A 23,204-nucleotide genomic window follows, 5' to 3' on the forward strand; every position below is an offset into this window, starting at 1 on the left:
TCCCTGACCAAACTATGAACTTTTGCCTAACAGCCCTAAATACCAAGATGGCATTTTAACAGGAGACTCACAAGTAAGGATCAATTTCGACTGCAAAGAGATTGGATCAGATGATTTTTTTGCTCCAGCTATACAAAGAAAACTAGAGGTGTGGGAATCTTAATACTTAAAACAATGTCATTTGTAGCATCAGACATAGTACCTGATCCTGAAGGGCACTGTCATATGATGTTTGGTAATTTATTCAAATCTGAAATAATTTTGATAAATATTTATTATCCTAATGTGAATGATAAAGATTTTATGTAAAATGTATTTGTATCAATTTCCAATGAGCACTCATAAAAATTATAATGGTTGGAGACTTTAATTGTGTTTTATTATAATGGCTGGAGACTTTAATTGTGTTTTAAATCCAAACCTGGATAGATCATCAACTACAGTGGTGATAACATCTAATACCACAAAGACAATCAAACAGTTTGTAAAGGACCCATACAGATTCTTAAATCTAAACTCAACAGAATATTCCTTTTTCTCACCAGTACATCAAAATTACTCAAGAAATTATTATTTCCTTATCAATAATAATTTATTGCCCACTATCAAATCTTGTAAGTGCAATTGTATTGTTACCTCTGATCTTGAAGCTTGAATCACTATGCCTTACATACTCATTTCGTAGCTGGCATCTTAACCCCCCTATCATTAGCCCAATGCGAATGTTAATTTGTTTGCAAGTGAATTGTGTATTTTTTTAAGTGACAAATTCATCCTCCGAGGTCTCTGCAGAAATACTCTGGGAAACCCTGAAGACATTTTTTTAAGAGGACAGATTATTTCTTATCTTTCCCATAAAAATAAACTGGAGTCCAAGGAGAGATTGGAGTTAAATCAGCAAAATTCCAGAACAGATCATGAATACGACAGGTCTCTAAATGGGGCACCATATTTCCAAATAGGAAAAGACAGGTTCTACAATCAGAATTTAACCTATTGACAACAAAAGAAACACAACAGGTCATCTTTAAATAGCAACATCATTGCTATAAACATGAAGGGAAGGCTAAGAACATCTAAGCTCAACCAATCCACAAGGAGGAAATTCACAACGCAATAATAAAAATTACCAACACAGGTGGAGATAAAATCATTGAACATAAAAATATAACACACACATTTAGGGAGTACTATAAATACTTATATTCTACTTAGTTTAAAGAAGACAAGACACAATCCAAGGAGTTATTTGATGCAATACAAATACCACAGCTAGATACTCTTAGTGCAGATGAACTGGACAAGGCACTAAAACATTCAGAATTACTGAATGCTATAAACCTACTCCAAAGTGGGAAAGCAGCAGGCTGTTATGGCTACCCAGTGGAATTTTATATAAAAAAAAATATTCAACTAATTTAGCTCCACTATTATTAGCAACATTTAATGAAACTAGAGACAATAAAATTCTACCTCAAAATTTTCACCAAGCGTTAATTACTGTCTTTCCAAATAAATAATAAGAACTTGTTACAATGTACACCATACAGACCTATTTCACTTCTGAATAGTGATGTTAAGGTACTCTCCAAAGTTCTAGCTAGACAAACTGAGAAAAATGCTTCTTTCTGTAATATCACAAAACCAAACTGGATTTTTTTTAAAAGCAGACACTTCGATTCAAACCTTTGACATCTGTTTCATGTAATATACTCACCCACAAAATACTCACATCAGATATCTTATCTTTGGAGGTACAAAAAGCCTTTGACAGAGTTGAAAGGGACTACCTATTCACCACATTGCACAAATTTGAGTTTGACCCAAACATATGTGCATTGATAAAACTACTTTATACCAATCCAGAAGGCTCCATCTGTATTTACAACTACTTCAAACTAGAAAGTGGTACTTGACAAAGGTGCCCTCTGTCTTTGGTTTTTGGATTTGAGCCATTGGCCATTCACTTTCAAAACACATTAGAGATAAATGGGATTATCAGAAAAGGACATGGTACTATCAGACCCACAAACGTCTCTACCAGTAGTCCTTAATGCACTAGCAGAATTTCAAAACATGTCTAGACTCAAAATCAATTTGTATAAAAGTGTGCTTTTTCCAGTGACCTCCATAGCACACAATACGAGACTGGACATCTATCTGTTCATTTTAGCAGGAAAGTTTAAACATCTAGGGGTAAACATCACAATATTAAGATCTTTTTCAACACAATTTTGCTATCAGCATGGTAAAAAAAATCAAATTTTTTGTCTGTTGTTGCAGCTTACAATAGGGCTAATGAGAACATGGGTCTATAGTAGGAAAAAGCCTTAAAACTTACTGAAAACATCAGTTTTAACAAACAAATTACATAAACATTGCAAAACAGCCTATCCATGTTGTTTTAAAAAGGAAAGAACCAAAACAGTGATATCACACAATATCACTGTGATGTTCAGATATTCATTTTAAAATGCTGTGCTAGCTATGCATTTTACTTGGCTTTACTGCATACTCCTCTGTGCCAGCCTTTCAGTTCCGGGGGCTGTGAATTCACCTTGGTAAGCACCATTATTGTGTGCTACCATGATAGGTGATAGAGAATAATGAGCAGGTCAGAAGCACACAGTAAGAATTGAAATGACGTTACAGGCGATTCGTATCCACGTCGTTATAAGAAGGAAAAAATCCAAAAAAGCAAAACATTGTTGTGATATTCAGCCTTTCCAAAAGGAAACCGCCTCCGCGCTTTACTTCATGTTCTTCCATGGCGACCTTTCAGTCTAAAGAGCATTGATTAACCTCAGTAAGTAATAACCAAGTATGGATATTGATATTATTTAATGCTGACATCCAGATGTAAAGTACAGGGTTTGTACAACAATAACCGAAAAGTCACATTACAATTGTCTGTATTCTTTCACAATAAGAAAACTTATTTCATCCAGGCATCCATATTCATCCTTTCACAAATATATACTGCTGCTAGCCCATAGCATGCAATGAGAACTGAACCAACATTATAGGTAGTTCTTGAAGTGGAAACAAATTACTACCGGTGCTCCGTGTTACTGGCAACTTGCTAGAATTTTACATTACATGTAATTCCCAGCACACCCCCCGAGATCAGAGCGTGCTGATATAATAGACACAAGTACCGTGTTTCTGATACAGATGTTAGCAAAACTGGAGCACCACAAGGAATAGTCTTGTTTCCTTTTTTCTTCACTCTGTACACTTCAGACTATAATTGTAACACCAGGTCATGTCACTTGCAGAAACTCTCAAGATGATTCTATCCTTATGGGGTGTATTAATAAAGGGGATGAGACAGAGTATAGGAGTCAGGTGGGTAACTTTGTTTCTTGGTGCAAAGAGAATTGTCTGCAACTAAGCCTCCACAAAACCAAGGAACTACTTATGGTTACTGACTTTGCCCACACCAAAGAGTCTCTATGTCCGGTAACTGTTTAAGGAGTGGATGTAGAGGTGGTCCACTCCTACAATTAGTTGGGGGTCCACATTAATAACAGGTTGGACTGGTCTTGGAACACAGAGGAATTATATAAGAAAGGGCAGAACAGGCTCTTTATCCTTAGGAGAATGTGTTCCTTTAATGTGTGAAGTTGCGGCATCCTTCACATCTTCTGTAACTCTGTGGTGGCCAGTGCAATTTTCTACTCTGTGGTGTGCTGGTCTGGTAACATCATTTCAAAATAGGTCCGCCCAATCAACAAGCTAATTAAAAGGGCAAGCTTAGTTATAGGATGTACTCTGGACCCCCGAAAGTAGTACAAAAAAGTTAAAACAAAATTGACTACAATTATCAACAATGCTGCACATCCTCTCTCTGACACATTAATACCGAGTACTTTCAGCCAACAAATTATACAGCAGAAGTGTGTCAAGAAATGTTCTGGTGCTCCTGTGACTGCCAAGTTAGAAGTTTTCTTTCTTTATAGTTATTGTGTTGTGTGTTCAGACCAAAATGTGTGTGTATATGTATTTATTTACTTACTTATCTACCTATTCATGTATTTATTTATTTAAAAAGTTTCTGTAAAAAGCCATATTTCCCACTAGGGACAAATAAAGTTCTATTTAAATATATGATATGGAAGAATTTTGGGGGTCCAACAAGGTGCCTGTATGAACCAGTAATGTCAGACCATGACATCTTCCATTTCAGTGTGCTCTCCTGTCTCATCCATGCCCTCTGCAGTCTCAATCCCACTATCCTGCTGGTATGGTGGTCTTCCACATGTATTCATGCCTCCTATACAAGGTGGCTCCACTGCTTGTCCTAGACCTTATTGTATCAGGACTTGTGGAAGCTATCTAGCCTCAATCATCCAGTTGCCACCATTCCCTGTAGTGCCCTTTGCTTCAGCCTGATTCTGCCATCTCTAACTCTGAGTGTCCTTAACTTCCTGCCCATCCAAACCTTGACACCTGCGGTTTAAAATTTGGGGTCCCTGTAGTCCCAATTCTGCAGTGCTTCTCTTGTATGAGACTTTTTCTTTATTACTCCCTTAGAGATTTAATGAAAATAAAGGAAGAGACAGGGAATTCAGACATTTGGACCAGGTTTTCATTGGTTTAAAATTCCAAAGGAGGAACTATTTCAGCTGTGACAAATGTGAGAAAGTATTACTGTATAATGTACACAAACCATGTACTTGCGGCTTGCTGCTGTGACATGTTCAAATAATATACCCTGGCCAAAACAAATTTTGTTGACAAAGAGAAGCAAAACTTGCTACCTACTAGCATTAAACAAAAAACTGTCGCAAAATGTGACAGACCACTGTGAGAAGATATTCATCTCTATGATTCTGTAGATAAATGCTTTGTGTAGCACGCTGAATACTTTTAACACAGCTGCAAATGTGGCAGCTTGATTTAATTACTATAAAAATCTTCTGTTAATAAAATGGCAATTTGTCTTAATATAAAAATCCATCCATCCATCCATTTTCCAACCCGCTGAATCCGAACACAGGGTCACGGGGGTCAGCTGGAGCCAATCCCAGCCAACACAGGGCACAAGGCAGGAACCAATCCCGGGCAGGGTGCCAACCCACCGCAGATATAAAAATCCTCTGCTAATAAAAGCAATTTTAAAATTTCTTTTTCATTTATTTTGAGGAGTTGGACCAAGTTAATTACAAAACACGGAAGCGGGTAGCAGCAGTCAGTTCATCTGCATGAACATGGAGAAGCAGTAAGTGCTCACAGAAGTAAGTAGGATTTATAAAAAAAATAATATAAAATATAACACACAACCACAAATTTACCTACTGCTGACAATAAACATGATAAAACAAGATTACAAAAAAAAAAAAAAAAAAAAAAAAAAACAATAAATAAAAGAACAATGGAAATACTTGGACGATATTATGTACGTGTAGGAGTATTTTTTTATTTCCTTTTAAAAACGAAACTGTATGTAGAAATAGTATGCCAATTAATTATTTCCTAACATCATCACTGCTAATCTGCATACTATTTGGAGTATTGCACAGCAAATACAAGAAAATAAAAAGGCACATAAACAAGATTTAGTTTTCCACTTTCAACTAAAGAAAACAAAGTATTGCTGTAGCTTTATTTACACTTGCATAACTGCAATTTCTAACAAGATATACACATTTTTATAATAAACAAATGTGAAATTTAAAGAAATTTAAAATATTTGTGAGATTTCTTCGACTTTGATTTTCTATCAATAGTTTTATTCCACCATGTGTATTCATGTGTATCTAAATCATACTCATTCAACTATTTCATATAAATGCTAATATTTATTTTGGACTGGACATTCTATATCCTGGAAATTAAATGTAATTACCTTAAAATAAACAAATAAAATATTGAATCTTGATTAAAAAGAAAACTACAAATTACTGCCCTTAAAAAATAAAATTAAAAAAAAGGCGAGTGTTAGAATCAGCATGAGAAAGCAGTATCTCATTTTGAAATTAACAGCAATTGAGACCAAAGATGAAGTTTTTAAAACAAGACTCACTCAGGTTTCATGCAATAAGAGGGATATAAAGTACATCTTTATTAACATATTATACTATTTTTAATAATTGCAGCATGCGTGTCAATTTCTCAAACTCAAGTTAACAAATAGTATATAGTAATAATTGCACGATTATTTAATGCAGATATGATAAACTCATGGCAACCAATGACTGCATTTTGCTTATCAAAAGTTTGAAAACTATTGAAAAAAACAAACATTTTGTTAACTAAAACCAAAATAAAAATGAACAACTGTCTAAAAACTAGTACTAAACAACAACAGGGTCACTTACATTAAAACCTGCCATATGTTTATTTAGAAAATACAGCTAAACAGTTTAAAAATTAGAGGCATGGATGATTTGTCAAGCAGTCACCCCCAACCTTCAAATTCAATCAGTATTTAACTAGAAGAGATGTTAACTTTATATGCCAAAAATAGTAGGAATTTAAGCCATTTAACTTTACTTCCAACAGATATTGCTTATTTTCTTATGGTACCTTTGCAGTGACAGATTAAGCAGTAGTGGGAAAAATGTGTACCATGCAATCAGTGTTATCAACCAGGCCATAACTACATATATGTTTAGTTTTTATCAGGTTATTAATACTGATGTTTTAATATGGGTAGTGCAGTGTCACAGAGCACATTCCTGTCACACTATCATGAAGAACCTCTCCATGTGAAATGTTTAATAACAAATGGATAGACTGTAATGATCTAATATGTTTAGAATGATGCATTATTGAAGAGTTTTTACCAGGGAAACTCGTCTAAATGTTTACTTGTACAGTGCGCATACGTCTAGCAAATGATTAACAACTGAATGGTCAATGTCTGTCCTGTGTGCAGAACTGATAATGAGATTCACTCTTATCTTATTCACTGTTCTTATCCTTATCATTGTAGGTGATTCTAACATCAATATTTATTCCTAGTTAAGTGTACAAAAATTGGTTCCTTCTTTTTATCCTGCATGTTTCTTAATCTATTTCAAAACTCTGACTTTCAAATATTTATTAATGTTTGATATTAGTTTCTATTCTGGGTTATTAATGTTATCTTTACTTTTATTTCTATTGTATTCCTTTGACTATTTGTGAAATGCTTTGAGCAATCAAAAGGTGCTATATAAATAAAATGTATTATTATTATTACCACCATTACACAGTGCCATGAGTTCAGGTTTGATTGCTAGCCTAGTCACTATCTGGACTTTGTCTGTTCTCCCCATGTGTAAATGGGCAGAGTGTGTGTAACTTTAAATATTGTTTAACATCTGAATATTAGAAATGTGTCATTAAGAACTCTCAATTGTCAAAATCTGTTTATTCCTATGTTTGTTGTTAAATTACATTCTCCAAGTGTAGGCTCACAGGGAGCTCCCAAGGTTTCACATGTTGGTTATTAAGTGAATGACAGGAGATGTTGCTATACAGTAACAGATGTTCATATAAATGATATGCTTGTAGAAATGCACTACAGTACATACATCAAAAAACTTATCTTGATTTCTGCTATTACTGTAATTAACACAGTTAAAGTAGTGGCTTCAACAGTATTTGCAAAAATAATCAAAGTATTAATTCCCTTACAAAATATTATATATTATATATATATATATATATATATATATATATATATATATATATATATATATATATCTCCTTATAGTTCAAATATAGGTTGATGACATATAGTTCACGTCAGGAAAATAAAAATAAAGAGTATACGTAAATGATGATATTACTACTAGCAGAGTGAATCTCAAAAATAAAAAAAAACCATGTTTTTGAATTTAAATAATTTGCTAAAATGTGTTGTCATTTGTTACCTTAACCTGCATCAGAGCACACTTATTTGATTCTTACATATTTTTTTTATTATACTGGAAGCCTTGAGCTGTCACATTAACAACAGAAATTGGAATTCTGTTACAGACAGTCAAATTTTATTCAGTTGACAGGTTCAACATGCATGGTATACAATTTGAAAACTATAAGGAAAATAGTCTCCTTGTGGACATCTTTGGTGAGTAATACAAAACTAATTTAAAAACTAAAAGTTAATTGTTGAAAAACAAACTAAAAACAAAAAAGAACAAAAACTAAAGATTAGAAAACAGCAAAATACTAAAACTAAAAAACTAAAAAAATATCTTAAAATTTGAAAAACACTGCAAGCAGATAACAACCATTGTCTAACAGTCTTGTGCAGGCAGTATTTTTCAGAGTTAAATAACTGCAGCAGCAAAAAATTCTTAGAAGTCTTTAATTCAGTATGACCTTGACATCACAAACCCGTGAGGTGAAAAGACGGTTGACGTCATTCGCTCATATAACATGAACCGTTCAACTATCGGCACGATTCTAAACAAGGATAAGATCATGGAACATATTTTTGCTACATATGCCAGCTCGCTAGCCATAAGCCTACTGAGATCAGCTGACTGAGAACATGGGGGGTTATGAACCTGGTTGTTTGTTGTTAAAATGCACTTGAAATGAATACACAAATACTGTGCAAAATAAGGGGCGGCACGGTGGCGCAGTGGGTATCGCTGCTGCCTCGCAGATGGGAGAGCTGGGGACCTGGGTTCGCTTCCCGGGTCCTCCCTGCGTGGAGTTTGCATGTTCTCCCCGTGTCTGCGTGGGTTTCCTCCGGGTGCTCCGGTTTCCTCCCACAGTCCAAAGACATGCAGGTTAGGTGGATTGGCGATTCTAAATTGGCCCTAGTGTGTGCTTGGTGTGTGGGTGTGTTTGTGTGTGTCCTGCAGTGGGCTGGCACCTTGCCCAGGATTGGTTCCTGCCTTGTGCCCTGTGTTGGCTGGGATTGGCTCCAGCAGACCCCCGTGACCCTGTGTTCGGATTCAGCGGGTTGGAAAATGGATGGATGGATGTGCAAAATAATATGTGGGTCACAGACTTGCAGAGAGAGAAAGCGAGAAAAAACAAAAAGATCAGCTTTACTGTCATCTCAAAGTTATCCAAACATGAGCTGTCTCTTCAGCACTAAAAGAACCCCTAGCATGCACGCAGTGATGCTGTTGTCATCTTGTAGAGTAGACAGACGTCATACACAAGTGAGAAAACTGCAAGTGAACACATGGCCAGGTTGGTGGTTGTTATACTGCGAGCCACTGAAATGGCAGTTGCACAGGCGGCAGAAAAGCAATCTCTGTCTGCGTTAAAATGAGTTTCAGCGCATAATGCGTCTGGGGAGATTGTAAGGATCTTCCAAAAAAAAAATTTTTTTTAAATCGCACAGTAAAAATACTAACTTTTGAAAGCTGTTTGTACTGTACGTACAGTACAAACAACATGTTTTCCATAAACAGTTGAGGTGAGAGAGATATGCTAGGTCTGTATATGTAGGCTTGTTCGCTAGTGGTAAACAAGTCTACTGTACAAAGATCAGCTGATAGAAACAATGGCAATAAAAAACATGTTTTAGTTGTTTCTTGCTAAAAGGCACTAGAAATCTATAACAAAAAATACAAATATTAACTTTTAAAAGCACTTTATGTACAAATAGCTGTACATGTTTTCTATAGGAGCTGAGGGCTGCATTGTGTTCGTGCCTAGGCTAACTTTGCTGAATGTATGAACAAATGTTCTCGGAATGGAACTTGTTCGTATGTAGGGGACTTATTGTACCGGTCAAATGTTTTAGAACTCCTCAGTTTTTACACGCAGTTCAATTTCTTAATGTTGCATGAAATCAAGGCATACAACAAATAAACAATGGCAAATAAAAACTAACTCAAGGAATCACTAAATGTACAAAATTTTACTCAATTTTTTGATTCATCAAAGTGGCTGTTATATCAGCAAAAGGGACCTAAACTGTGAATCCTCCGATTCAGAATGCCGGTCACTCCTCCAGCAAAAGAACTCCAGGCGATCACACTTTCTCCTCCATGTTTAACAATTGGGATCACACACTGAGGAAGTGTGTGATGAACCGAAGACTTCACATTTTGATTCATCAGTCCATAAGACTTTGTTCTACTCTGCAGTAATCCACAGCAGGCATTTCAAGGGCCTATTTTGTCCTTTAAGGAATGGCTTCATTACTGCCACTTGCTCTGTCAAATCTGCAGCACTAGAAACTGAGACTTGCAGACTCGAGAGTTTCTTCCAGTTTCCAATAGTAGGACACCGTGCTCACTGCCATCATATTTTACAATTTCTCCAAATCAAAGGCCTATACTTCTAAGGCCAGGTTTATATTTCACGCGACACGACGCATGCTCCAGCGGACGCTACTGCTATGCAAGCGTTTTACTGTTTATACATGCTTTACATAAATTTGGAAGATTCCACCAGGTGGCAGTGCGAAATATCATCACGGTGAGAAAACGTTTGGCTTCGCTGTGTTGTGAATTGTCTGAAACATCGACTAAATTCTGAGGACGCCTTGCCACAATATCTCTGAAAAGGATGTTTAATGATTAAAACCATCAATCCAGGGATGCGCCAATTCCAGCTAGCATTGGGCATGAGGCAGAAACAATCCCTGGACGGGGCATCAGCTCATCGCAAGGTGAATACAAGCACTCACATACACTAGCATCATTTTAGCATTACCAAATACGCATATCTTTAGAAGGAAACCGGAGCACACTGTGGAAATCCAGCAGGAAAACATGCGAACACCAGCGACGTGACTCCCTGTGAGGCAGCAGCACTACCCCTCCACCATATATTAACTGTATTCATTATTTAAACAAAATTATCTGTAAAATGTAACTTACATACATTAATGCATTTCATCATGAAAGTGATATCAAGTATAAATCTAAGGATTCTAAATGTGCAGAGAGTTGGAATATCATACATTTAATGTGTTCTGTGTGGTGATCTATTGCTGCTTGCCTCTGCTGTCAGTTCAGGAGGAAGCCCCAGAAGCAGGTAGCAATTAACAACTGGATCGGTTTAAAGATGACGTTTACGATAGTCTACTTTAATGATAAAGTAAACTTGAGATTAAGGTGGACATTTCGAGATTTAAGATGAAATTTCCACATTAATCATAAAATGGACCTTTTCACGGTGTCCTTAATTTTTTGCTCTGTGGATCAAATACAGCGCTGTACATTCTGTTGGTGTTGTGAAGGTGGCCAAAAAAAAAAAAAAAAAAAGGACAGCACAGAAGATGGTATGTGAGACTTTTAAAATGTATTGTGTCATTACAATGGGGAATATGTGACGCTTGAATATAAAAGCACAACAAATGCATTTGTATGTCAGCATTGTGCTTCACCACATCGAACCATTTATCAAACATCAAAGCAGGAATATCGATCCTGGAGGATCCTCAAAGTGGCTTTCTGTCACATGTAGATAGTAAACAGAGACTCTGACATCACGTTCTGACTTTTATCATACTGCACCCCCCGACTTTTTGCTGGGACTACAACTCACGCACATGTCACACTAATTTCTGAGGACCTGCTCAAGAGGACACATCAAATGAATGCTGGGAACGCATGGCAGCCATGATGCGTGCATGTATACATTCTGAGCGTGAAGTATAAACGAGCCCTAAGGCTAATAATGCCAAGTCCAATTTCATTTGTTACAGTTTTCTTGCCATTATCACTAGAATCTACCCCTTTCTACAGTGTAATATTATCCAAGTTGTACTTCAGAGGGTGTAGTAACACGGTCTGCTCCAACTCTGCTTTAAGACAGACAAAAGGTTTTTAAGTAATCGACAGAAGTTGAGACATCTGTGCAAATTGCTTGCTTCAACTTGCAAGGCTTCATTTACTTTAATTGCTCAGAATATCTGTAGGTTGTAAACTATTAGTTGTTCCCTGAAGAAGGCACATTTGTAATATTCTGAGATTTCCTTTTTTTCAGTTTTTGCTAACCTAAACTTTAAACCTCTGGTAGTTTACTACTTACCTTTTTGCCATTTTACATCATTCACTGCATTTCAATGATTTGAATTCGAAAGAAAACTAAGGTGTTCTAAAACTTTAAACATTACCAATGGTATGCAGTATACCATAAAGTATGGTAACGAGTAGGGAATAGACCGACAGTGGTTAAGTAACACCTTTCTACAAAATAAATAAGGATGTGTAATATTTCTCAAAACAACAAAAAATGAACTGGAAAAAAGTAAATGAGTAGAACTTTTTAATTATAAGAAAATATTTTCAGCTTCTTCTGGTAAGAACAGCGTAAACACCAGTGAATTTTCAAAAGCTTTTCAGAAAAATATTAAATACCAAATGAGATGTGTTCTAATCTGAATATAATGTAAGCCGTAGATTGACTACAAAATAATCTAACTTACTCAGTCATCAATTAAAAAAAAAAAAAAAATCCTATTCGTTAAGAAGCTGAAATTTGGCATGCTTTCACATCTAAGCAAGAAGGTATCCGCTAGGAAAGGACATTTCAGTATATCAATATTTAGGGGTAAAAACTGTCCCTTACAATAAAATTAAATATCTGTTGTGCTGTGAGGTGCTCTGACTGATTTGATTGGTTGCATTAGAGAAAAAAAGAAAATTAGCTGATGCATTTTTTATTTGTCGATAAATTTCTTATTAGCTGATATTTAATAATATTATGTTAACTTACATGCTCTGAGCAACACTGAAAGGGGACTTTATGCCAATAAAGGACTCAATAGAAGCTATTGACAGCAGCACTAGCCAATAAGGTGGATGGACAACTGAAAAAAAGAGTCTGTGTCCTGGACAGGAAAAAACAGATGCAATCACACTTACTGTGTACAGTGAGGTGTGTAATGGAAAAGAAAAAGCTCAGAAAAGCTCAATGGTTAGCAAGAGCTATAAACCTTGTGTCCTAGTAGAAGATGCTGTGGTTATGAGCACTGGTATTGCTTTGCCAGAAGCAAAAGGGCAAAGACAGAGAAGCAGAGGCAGAAGAGGAGTCCTTAGATCTAGGACATGGGTGACAAATATTACAAATTTAACATTTTCCCCCTCGGGCTACTCCATTGTAATATACAATCGTATCTAAAGAATTTGGAAGGGGGCCCCCACACGACAATCCGAAATTGTTTACATTTACATGCACATCTGCTTACTTTGAATGAGGATGCCCAATTCTCTCCCTCTATTGTTCTTCAAAATTCTTTACATACACATCTGCCGATTTTAAACTGGGACCCCCAGACTCTTTAAGAAGCCTCCACTTCAAGCACTAAAGAAAACAACCCCAAAAGTAAAAACATTCAATTCATTACATGGGATGCCTAAATGTGCAGGCTGTAAACATAATTGTTTTTTATAATAAGACTTTATTTTTGCAATGACCATCAACAAATGCAAAGTCACTAGGCAAAGCAGTAATGTTTTATTCTTGCTCATGGTCAAACCTGGGTAAAAACCTGCAAATATTGTATACAGTATAGAAAAGTAACTTGTTACATAGTACTTCTTATACATCAGATTAACTGACTGCATTATAACTGATGCCCAAAGTCATGAAATTTCCTGGGTGAAACTGGGAAACACATCTACTGTATTATATAAGGAAAGTGAGCCTATGTTGCACCATACTGACTTATATAAGGAAACTTTAAACTTTCTGAATTGTAGAAAAGTCTACTTAATTAGTCTATTGTATGTAGAGAGATATGGTTCATAAGAAAAAAATATTTCAAGAATGACATTGTCACTGGGCATCTGTAAATGAAAGAAATGAGTGCTTCATCTGCAAGCCACCACCAAGTTTATGGCTTATAATACTACACTGAAACTATACTGAAGTAGACATACTTTAAAATGTATTTTTATATTGTTACTGTTATTGCCATGATTTGTCTGTTTTACTCATTGAGATGTATGACTGGTAAGGGGAGAGAGTTAGCAGATATGGAGAGAAGGAAGGTTGATACATTGTGAGTGCAAGAGACTAAATGGAAGGGGAGTAAGGCCAGGTGGATTGGAGGTGGATTCAAATTGTTCTATCATGTTGTGGATGGGAGGAGAAATGGGATAGGAGTTATTCTGAAGAAATAGTATGTCAAGAATGCTTTGGAGGTGAAAAGAGCATCAGGCAGAGTAATTATTATGAAATTGGAGGTGTGATGATGAATGTTGTTAGAGCATATGCCCCGCAAGTTGGGTGTGCAATGGGTGAGAAAGAAGATTTTTGGAGTGAGTTGGATGAAGTTATGAACAGTATACCCAAGGGACAGAAAGTGGTGATTGGAGTGGATTTCAATGGGCATGTTGGTGAAGGGAACAGTGGAAACGAGGAGGTGATGGGCAAGTATGGCGCCAAGGAGAGGAATGAAGAAGGTCAGAGGATAGTGGATTTTGCCCAAAGGATGGACATGGCTGTGGTGAATACATAATTTAAAAAGAGGGAGGAACGTAGGGTTACGTACAAGAGTGGAGGAAGATGCACACAGGTAGATTACATCCTATGCAGAAGAGTTGATCTGAAGGAGATTGAAGATTGCAAAGTTGTGAATTGGGAAAGTGTAGTTAAGCAGCATAGGATGGTGGTCTGTAGGATGACATTGGAGATCAAGAAGAGGAAGAGTGTGAAGGCAGAGCCAAGGATCAAATGGTGGAAGTTGAAAAAGAAAGACTGCAAGGTTGAGTTTAGGGAGAAGGTTAGACAGGCACTGGGTGGCAGTGAAGAGTTACCAGACAGCTGGGAAACTACAGCAAATGTAGTAAAGGCGACAGCAAGAAAGGTGCTTGGCGTGACATTTGGAAAGAGGAAGGAGGAAAACGAAACCTGGTGGTGGAATGAGGAAATACAGAAGAGTATACAGAGGAAGAGGATGGCAAAGAAGAAGTGGGATAATCAGAGAGATGCAGAAAGTACACAAGAGTACAAGAAGATAAGGCACAAGGTGAAGAGAGAGGTGGCAAAGGCTAAAGAAACGTCGTATGATGAATTGTATGAGAGGTTGGACACTAAGGAGGGAGAAAAGGACCTGTACCGATTGGCTAGACAGAGGGAACGAGCTGGGAAAGATGTGCAGCAGGTTAGGGTGATAAAGGATAAAGATAGAAATGTACTCACAAGCGAGGAGAGTGTGTTGAGCAGATGAAAAGAGTACTTTGAGAGGCTGATGAAGAGAACGAAAGAGAGAAGAGGTCGGATGATGTGGAGATAGTGAATCAGGAAGTGCAACGGATTAAAAAGGAGGAAGAAAGGACAGCTATGAAGAGACTGAAAAATGGAAAGGCTGTTGGTCCAGATGACATACCTATGGAAGCATGGAGGTGTTTAGGAGAGATGGCAGTGGAGTTTTTAACCAGATTGTTTAACTCTTTTAGGGTGGATGTCGACTTTTGTCGACAGGAGGGGTTGAGGGCGCATGTCGACAAAAGTCGACATCCAGGGGTAGAGGGTGACAATCAGCTGTTAATAGTGACAAAAATCACTGTTACGTCACAGGCATTCCTTCTCTGCTTGGAGGAATGTTAGACTCATTGACTAATCCTTGTGTGTGCGTGAGACACGAAATGTAAACAAATGTAAACAAAGGCAAGATGGCATCGACATCTCACGAGGGAGCGAAGCAAGTGCAGAAAAGAAAATACTCAGACACCAGCAGATGCCACCCCAGCTGATCAGCTGACAGCTGAGCACATTCGCTCAGCCGACGTACCTACGGCAAGGTTCGTGTGGGAGGAATACCCAGACATTGATCCGTGGTAGCCAAATTGGCTACTGGACTTCACAAGCCAGCATGGCTTGCTGTTAGACACAACAGATTACCAGCCACTGGACTACTTCAGGCTGCTCTCTCCTGAGGCTGCTTTTCAGCTACTGTCAGACGAGACCAAACGGGTATGCAGAGCAATATTTTGAATCGCAGGCTGTGTTTGCACCGCATTCTCGTTTTTCAAAGTGGAAGCCCACAACAAAAGAGAAGATGAAGGGCTTTGTGGCATTACAAATAGAGATGGGGCTAGACAGGTGATATAACTTCAGGGAACATTGGTCCAAATGTGCTTTGTCCCCTGGTGGCTTTGGACAGGTTATGCCGCGTGATAGGTACGTGCTCCTAAAAAGTTTTATTCACTTCTGTGATAACCAGAAGCAAATCCCAAGGGGTGAGCCAGGCTAGAACCTCATGTATAAAGTTCAGCCTCTGCTTGACATTGTGGAACCAACATATAAACAATTTTATCAGCCTGGCCGTGATTCGTCTGTGCATGAATCTATGATAAAACAAAAGGGACTCCTTTTTTTTGCCAATATACGCCAGGCAAACCCACAAAGTATGGCATAAAAAATTTTGTACTGGCAGAAGCAAACACTGGTATCTGCTTGAAAACAATTACATATACAGGAAAGTATTTCTTTCAAAGAGAGAACTGTCCCGTGACAGTTGTGCTGGAGCTGCTTCAGGGCTATGACCATTTGGGTCATGTGGTGTACATGGACAATTTTTATACATGACCAGAATTGTTCATGGAGCTAAAGAACAGGGGAATTGGAGCTTGTGGCACAGTGAGTGTGAACAGGAGACACAGGCCTTCACAGTTGAAGCCAGACAGGCTAAAGAGGAAAAGAGGGGACAATACGGTTTTCATGCAGGCAGAAAACTTGGTGGCCGTGGCATGGCACGATATGAAATGGGTGACTTGTCTCTCTATAGTACACACTAACAATATATGTGAGAAAGTGCAGCAACAGACAATTGAAAAGGAAACACCAGTGCAACTCATATTGTAAGCAGTGCAATGTGGCAATGCATGCAATTGGCTGCTTTGAGCAATATCAAACTTTGCAGGACTTTGCTGTGTAACATGTATGTGATATGTATGTGAAATCATGTAGTATGCAGGCTCATACAACATGCAAGACAGTAACATTTGTGAAAAGTAAATACAGTAATCCCTCCTCGATCGCGGGGGTTGCATTCCAGAACCCCCCGCGAAAGGTGAAAATCCGCGAAGTAGAAACCATATGTTTATATGGTTATTTTTATATTGTCATGCTTGGGTTACAGATTTGCACAGAAACACAGGAGGTTGTAGAGAGACAGGAACTTTATTCAAACTGCAAACAAACATTTGTCTCTTTTTCAAAAGTTTAAACTGTGCTCCATAACAAGACAGAGATGACAGTTCCGTCTCACAATTAAATTAATGCAAACATATCTTCCTCTTCAAAGGAGTGCGCGTCAGGAGCAGAGAATGTCAGAGAGAGAGAGAGAGAGAGAGAGAGAGAGAGAGAGAGAGAGAGAAAAGCAAACAAAAATCAATAGGGCTGTTTGGCTTTTAAGTATGCGAAGCACAGCCGGACAAAGCAGCTGCAAGGATGTACAATGTAAAGGTAGTCTTTCAGCATTTTTTAGAGGAGCGTCCGTATCCTCTAGGCCAGTGTGCAAACAGCCCCTCTGCTCACACCCCCTCTTTCAGGAGCAGAGAATGTCAGGGAGAGTGAGAGAGACAGAGAAAAACAAACAATCAAAAATCAATATGTGCCCTTCGAGCTTTTAAGTATGCAAAGCACCGTGCGGGAAGCATGTCGCTTGACAAAGCAGCTGCACAGAATGGAGCAACGTGAAGGTAATCTTTCAGCATTTTTAGATGAGCGTTCGTATCGTCTAGGGGTGCGAACAGCCCCCCTGCTCACACCCCCTTCCTTCAGGAGCAGAGAATGTCAGAGAGAGAGAGAGAGAAAAGCAAACAATCAAAACGTGTTGTTTGATCTTTTAAGTATGCGAAGCACAGTGCTGGAAGCATATCGCTTGACAAAGCAGCCATATGTAAGCCCAGGAAGAAAGAGAGCAACGTGAAGGTAATCTTTCAGCGTTTTTTGAGGAGCGGCCGTATCCTCTAGGGGTGTGAACAGCCCCCATGCTCACAATATATTTGAGGAGTTTTATTTAATACATAATACGCGCTCTGGTTGGGTAGCTTCTCAGCCATCTGCCAATAGTGTCCCTTGTATGAAATCAACTGGGCAAACCAACTGAGGAACCATGTGCCAGAAATTAAAAGACCCATTGTCCGCAGAAATCCGCGAACCAGCAAAAAATCTGCGATATATATTTAAATATGCTTACATATAAAATCCGTGATAGAGTGAAGCCGCGAAAGTCGAAGCGCGATATAGCAGGGGATTACTGTATTTTTTGCTGATTTGATGTGTTAAACAATTGCTTTGTGTTCTTATTTTTAAAAAAAGTTAGTTTTTGGAAAAATATTCAGCCCTGGGAGAAAAGAAACAAAAATAAATAGCCCTAAAAGAGTTAATGGAATCTTGGAAAGTGAGAGGATGCTTGAGGAGTGGAGAAGAAGTGTACTCGTGCCGATATTTTAGAATAAGGGGGATGTACAGGACTGTAGTAACTACAGGGGAATAAAATTGATGAGCCACAGCATGAAGTTATGGGAAAGACTAGTGGAACCTAGGTTAAGAAGTGAGGTGATGATTAGTGAGCAGCAGTATGGTTTCATGCCAAGAAAAAGCACCACAGATGCAATGTTTGCTCTGAGGATATTGATGGAGAAGTTCAGAGAAGGCCAGAAGGAGTTGCATTGCATCTTTGTGGACCTGGAGAAAGCATTATGACAGGGTGCCTCGAGAGGAGCTGTGGTATTGTATGAGGAAGTCGGGAGTGGCAGAGAAGTACGTAAGAGTTGTACAGGATATGTACGAGGGAAGTGTGACAGTCATGACGGATGCATTCAAGCTGGAGGCGGGATTACATCAGGGATCGGCTACGAGCACTTTATTTGCAATGGTGATGGACATGTTGACAGACGAGATTAGACAGGAGTCCCCGTGGACTATCCTGGAGAGGTGGAGATATACTCTAAAGAGGAGAAGAATGAAGGTTAGTAGGAACAAGACAGAATACATGTGTGTAAATGAGAGGGAGGTCAGTGGAATGGTGAGGATGCAGGGAGTAGAGTTGGCGAAGGTGGATGAGTTTAAATACTTGGGATCAACAGTACAGAGTAATGGAGATTGTGGAAGAGAGGTGAAAGAGAGAGAGTGCAGGTAGGGTGGAATGGGTGGAGAAGAGTGTCAGGAGTAATTTGTGACAGACAGGTATCAGCAAGAGTGAAAGGGAAGGTCTACAGGATGGTAGTGAGACCAGCTATGTTATATGGGTTGGAGACAGTGGCACTGACCAGAAAGCAGGAGACAGAGCTGGAGGTAGTAGAGTTAAAGATGCTAAGATTTGCATTGGGTGGGACTAAGATGGATAGGATTAGAAATTAGTACATTAGAGGGTCAGCTCAAGTTGGGCGGTTGGGAGACAAAGTCAGAGAGGCGAGATTGCATTGATTTAGACACGTGCAGAGGAGAGATGCTGGGTATATTGGGAGAAGGATGCTAAGGATAGAGCTGCCAGGAAAGAGGAAAAGAGGAAGGCCTAAGTGAAGGTTTATGGCGAAGGTTTATGGATGTGGTGAGAAAGGACATGCAGGTGATGGGTGTAACGGAACAAGATGCAGAGGACAGAAAGATACGGAAGAAGATGATCCGCTGTGGCAACCCCTAACGGGAGCAGCCGAAAGAAGATGACGACTCATTGAGATTCAGTCTTCTATTATCACAGTATATCTGTGTGCCCCTACCCAGAAAAGACTGCTAAATAAAAATAAATTGAACTTAGTTTTATTTTTTACACTTCACTGTAAAGCAATCTCAAACCTATTTGGACTTTATTATTACTACATGTCACTGTAAATTAGTGTTAATAAGCATTATTTAATGTAACCTACAAATAAATGTAATTACATTCTATATTACTAACTCAAGAGTGCGGCCAAATCTTTTAATTTTACCCACTCAAAAAATAAATGCAATGATGCAAAACTATATGTAGAAAAAAAATTTTAATTCACCTGTTTCACGTATCCATCATCAGCAGTTGACTGGATAGTCTTTGGAGACATTAAGGCATCATCAACAGAGGTATCTGATGAGGTGTCTTCTCCTGGGATATCACTTTCACTATCATCTACAACAAAAAAAAAAAAAACAAAAACACTAACTTATGCAGAAAACACGGCTATTGAATTTGAGAAAATATTTTGAAAAAGTCCAAAATAAGTTTTTAAACAATTTTATACCCAATATAAAAAGTAAACTAACATAAGTTCTGTTTTCTAAATAACAGCATACCAATAACACTAAATGTGTAAAACATTAAATGCTTAACTGTTATTTTTCCTAAGAAAATTCATCTTTTTTCAGTGGAATCAGGTCAGGTCTGGGAGGATGCACTGGTACAACGTGTTGCTGCACCTACCACATGACGAAACAGATCAGGATCCTGGTTGGCAAAGGCTGACAGGCGGTACAGTCCCACCCTCCGGAAATGACAATATCTGCCGCAGCTAGGTGTTAAGTGGGCATCCCCTTGGCCTGGTCCAGCCACTCGGGTCCTCAACAGTGAGGATCCCGAAAGCCGGATCACCCTCTGGGAATCACACCAGATAACCTTAGTGCCGCAACTGACGCTCCCTCACAATGCAGGTAATGTTCCTCATTCAGGACTTCATGAGCAATCGCTTATTCAACACATAGTCAAACCAGGGGTACCCAAGGATTCTCCGAAGAGACCCAGTACCAAAGGATTCCAGTCTTTGTCTTAGGTCACTGGATAGCGTCCATGTCTCGCAACCATATACTAAGACGGGAAGTACCAGGACTCTAAAGACTTGGACCTTTGTCCTTCTGCATAGATATCAGGAGCGCCACACACACCCCTTTCCAGCAACCTCATGAACCCCAGATGCTCTCCCCATCCATCTACTGACTTCATAGGAAAAGTCACCAGAGACATGGATGTCACTGCCGAGGTAAGTAAACCTCTCAACAAAGTAGACATTCTCTCCGCAGACAGACACACTACTGATGGCTATGCCTAAGATGTCATTAAAGACCTGGATCTTGTTTTTTATCCAGGACACTCACAAGCCCAGACACTCAGACCCCTTGCTCAGTCTCTTGAGAGCCCTGATCAGAGCCTCCATTGACTCCACGAAGATCACAGCATCTTCAGCAAAGTCAAGATCAGTGAATCTTTCTTTGCCAACAGATACCCCATGGCCACTCAACCCCACTACAATGCCCAACACCCAGTCCATGCAAGCATTGAACAGAGTAGGAGCAAGAACACACCCTGATGAACCTCAGAATCAACTGGGAAAAACGCAAAGGTTCTTGCATCCACACTGCACAGCACTCATAGTACCACTATACAGGCTTGCCATGATATCCAGAAACTTTGAGGGGATTCCATGAAGTTTCAGGATGTCCCACAGGGCAGCTTGATCAACAGAGTCAAACACTTTACAAAAATTGACAAAGGCTGCAAAGAAACTCTGCCGATATTTGCATTTGTGCTCCATAAGGACCTTCAGTGCCAGGATGCGGTCGATGGTAGACTTCTTGGGCGTAAAACCAGACTGTTCCAGTTGCTGGTAGGTGAGCAAATGATCACGGATCCTACTGAGGACAACACTTGCAAGGACCTTACCCAGCACCGACAGCAGTGCTATCCCCTTGTAGTTGCCGCAATCCAGATGATCACCCTTCACTTTCTAGATAGGGATGACAAGTCCCGTTTTCCAGTCAGCTGGGATAATGCCAGTCTCCCAAATAGAAGCAAAGATTGCTTGCAATCTCAGGAGGACAGTCTTACCACAAGTCTGGAGAAGTTCACCCTGGATACCACAGATCCCTGCAGCCTTCCCTACACTCGGCTGTTTCACCACCTTTGCAATCTCAGTGAGATTAGCTGGTTCAAAGCTAATTGGAGGATCAGCCTCAAGAACCGTGGACCGAGAAATATCCAACGTCCTAGCCGGAGGATCGGATTTAAACAGCTGCTCGAAGTATCTGGCCGAAGGGATCACAAATGCAGTATCATCTGTAAGGACTGTTCCATCAGCCATCCTGACTGCGACACTCTGAGGAACAGGTTCAGATGTGCGTAATGCTTCGATTCCTCAGTGGAGTGTGCTCTTTTAATTACAGCCTAACAATGAGAGACAATATGAGAACAAATGACAATAAATACTGAAAGCCTAATGTGCTGATTAGTAATAACTGCTTAAACAACCAGAACACCTGAAAATAATAATGATCTTTTAAAATCCATAGAAAAAATACTTAAATTATTCCCATGAAATGCAAAAATAAATGACTGCTACATTCAGTGTTTTTATTTGACACCACACAATGTAATAGGGAAAACTGCTTTCTAAACTAAAGCTAAAAGAAGAAGTTGGCTGGTCAAAATCTTCCTGCTAGTGGGACCCCATTTTAGAACGTCTTCGTTCAATTCAAAGCTTGAATATATTCATGAATGGGAATGAAGTGCTTTATCAAAAAGTGTATACAATATAGTCACTCTGCACTGTTGAATGGTTTTATATACTATATGGCCAAAACTATGTGGAAACCCTCCAAATTACTGAGATCAGGCGTTTCCGCTGCACACATTACTAACAGGTAAGTAAAATCAAGTCCAAACCATGTAATCTCCAATGACAAGCATTGGTAGTGGAAAGGGTTGTACTAGAGAGCTCAGTGAGTGACACTGTCATAGAATGTTACCTTTGCCACAAGTAATTATTTTAAATTTCTGCTCTGCTACATCTGCTTCAGGAAACTGTGTTATTCTTGTGAAGGGTGAAGCATCTAGAAACAACAACAGCTCAGCTATGAAGTGGTGGATCACAGAATCTCACAGAGCAGAGCTGCCATGTGCTGAGGCACATATCATGTAAAAATTGCCTATCGTCTGTTGAATCACTCACAACAGAGTTCCAAAATACCTCTGTAAGCAAATTCAGCACAAGAACTGTGTGTCAGGAGCTTCATGAAATGGGCTTCCATGGCCAAGAAGCCACAGCACACAAGCTTAAGATCAATATTTGGAATGCCAAGCACTGACTGGAATGGTGTAAAGCATGCCACCACTGGACTCTCAAGCAGTGGAAAAGTGTTCTGTGGAGTGATAAATAATGATTCACTATCTGGTAGTCTGATGGGATGAATATGGGTTTGGCTGATGCTAGGAGAACACTACCTTCTTGACTGCACATTCCCTATTGTAATTGCTTACTAAATGATGGTCTGGTGCTTTTTTCAGGGTTTGGGCTAGGCCCCTTGGTTCCAATGAAGGGTACAAAGTGGTGACATGACAGAAGTGCAAGTTTTCCAAAAAAGTTGGAAGT

General features: G+C 38.9%; 1 protein-coding gene across 1 annotated transcript in view; it reads right to left on the reverse strand.

Moving 5' to 3' along the window:
• Positions 1-23,204, reverse strand: part of znf821 (zinc finger protein 821) — a 96,518-nt gene that overhangs the window by 17,173 nt on the left and 56,141 nt on the right. Inside the window, 1 exon segment of the mRNA XM_051932214.1 lies at positions 19,860-19,975. Coding sequence (XP_051788174.1) covers positions 19,860-19,975 — 116 coding nt within the window.

Source organism: Erpetoichthys calabaricus, chromosome 9, assembly GCF_900747795.2.
Source record: "Erpetoichthys calabaricus chromosome 9, fErpCal1.3, whole genome shotgun sequence".
Taxonomy (NCBI): Eukaryota; Metazoa; Chordata; class Cladistia; order Polypteriformes; family Polypteridae; genus Erpetoichthys; species Erpetoichthys calabaricus.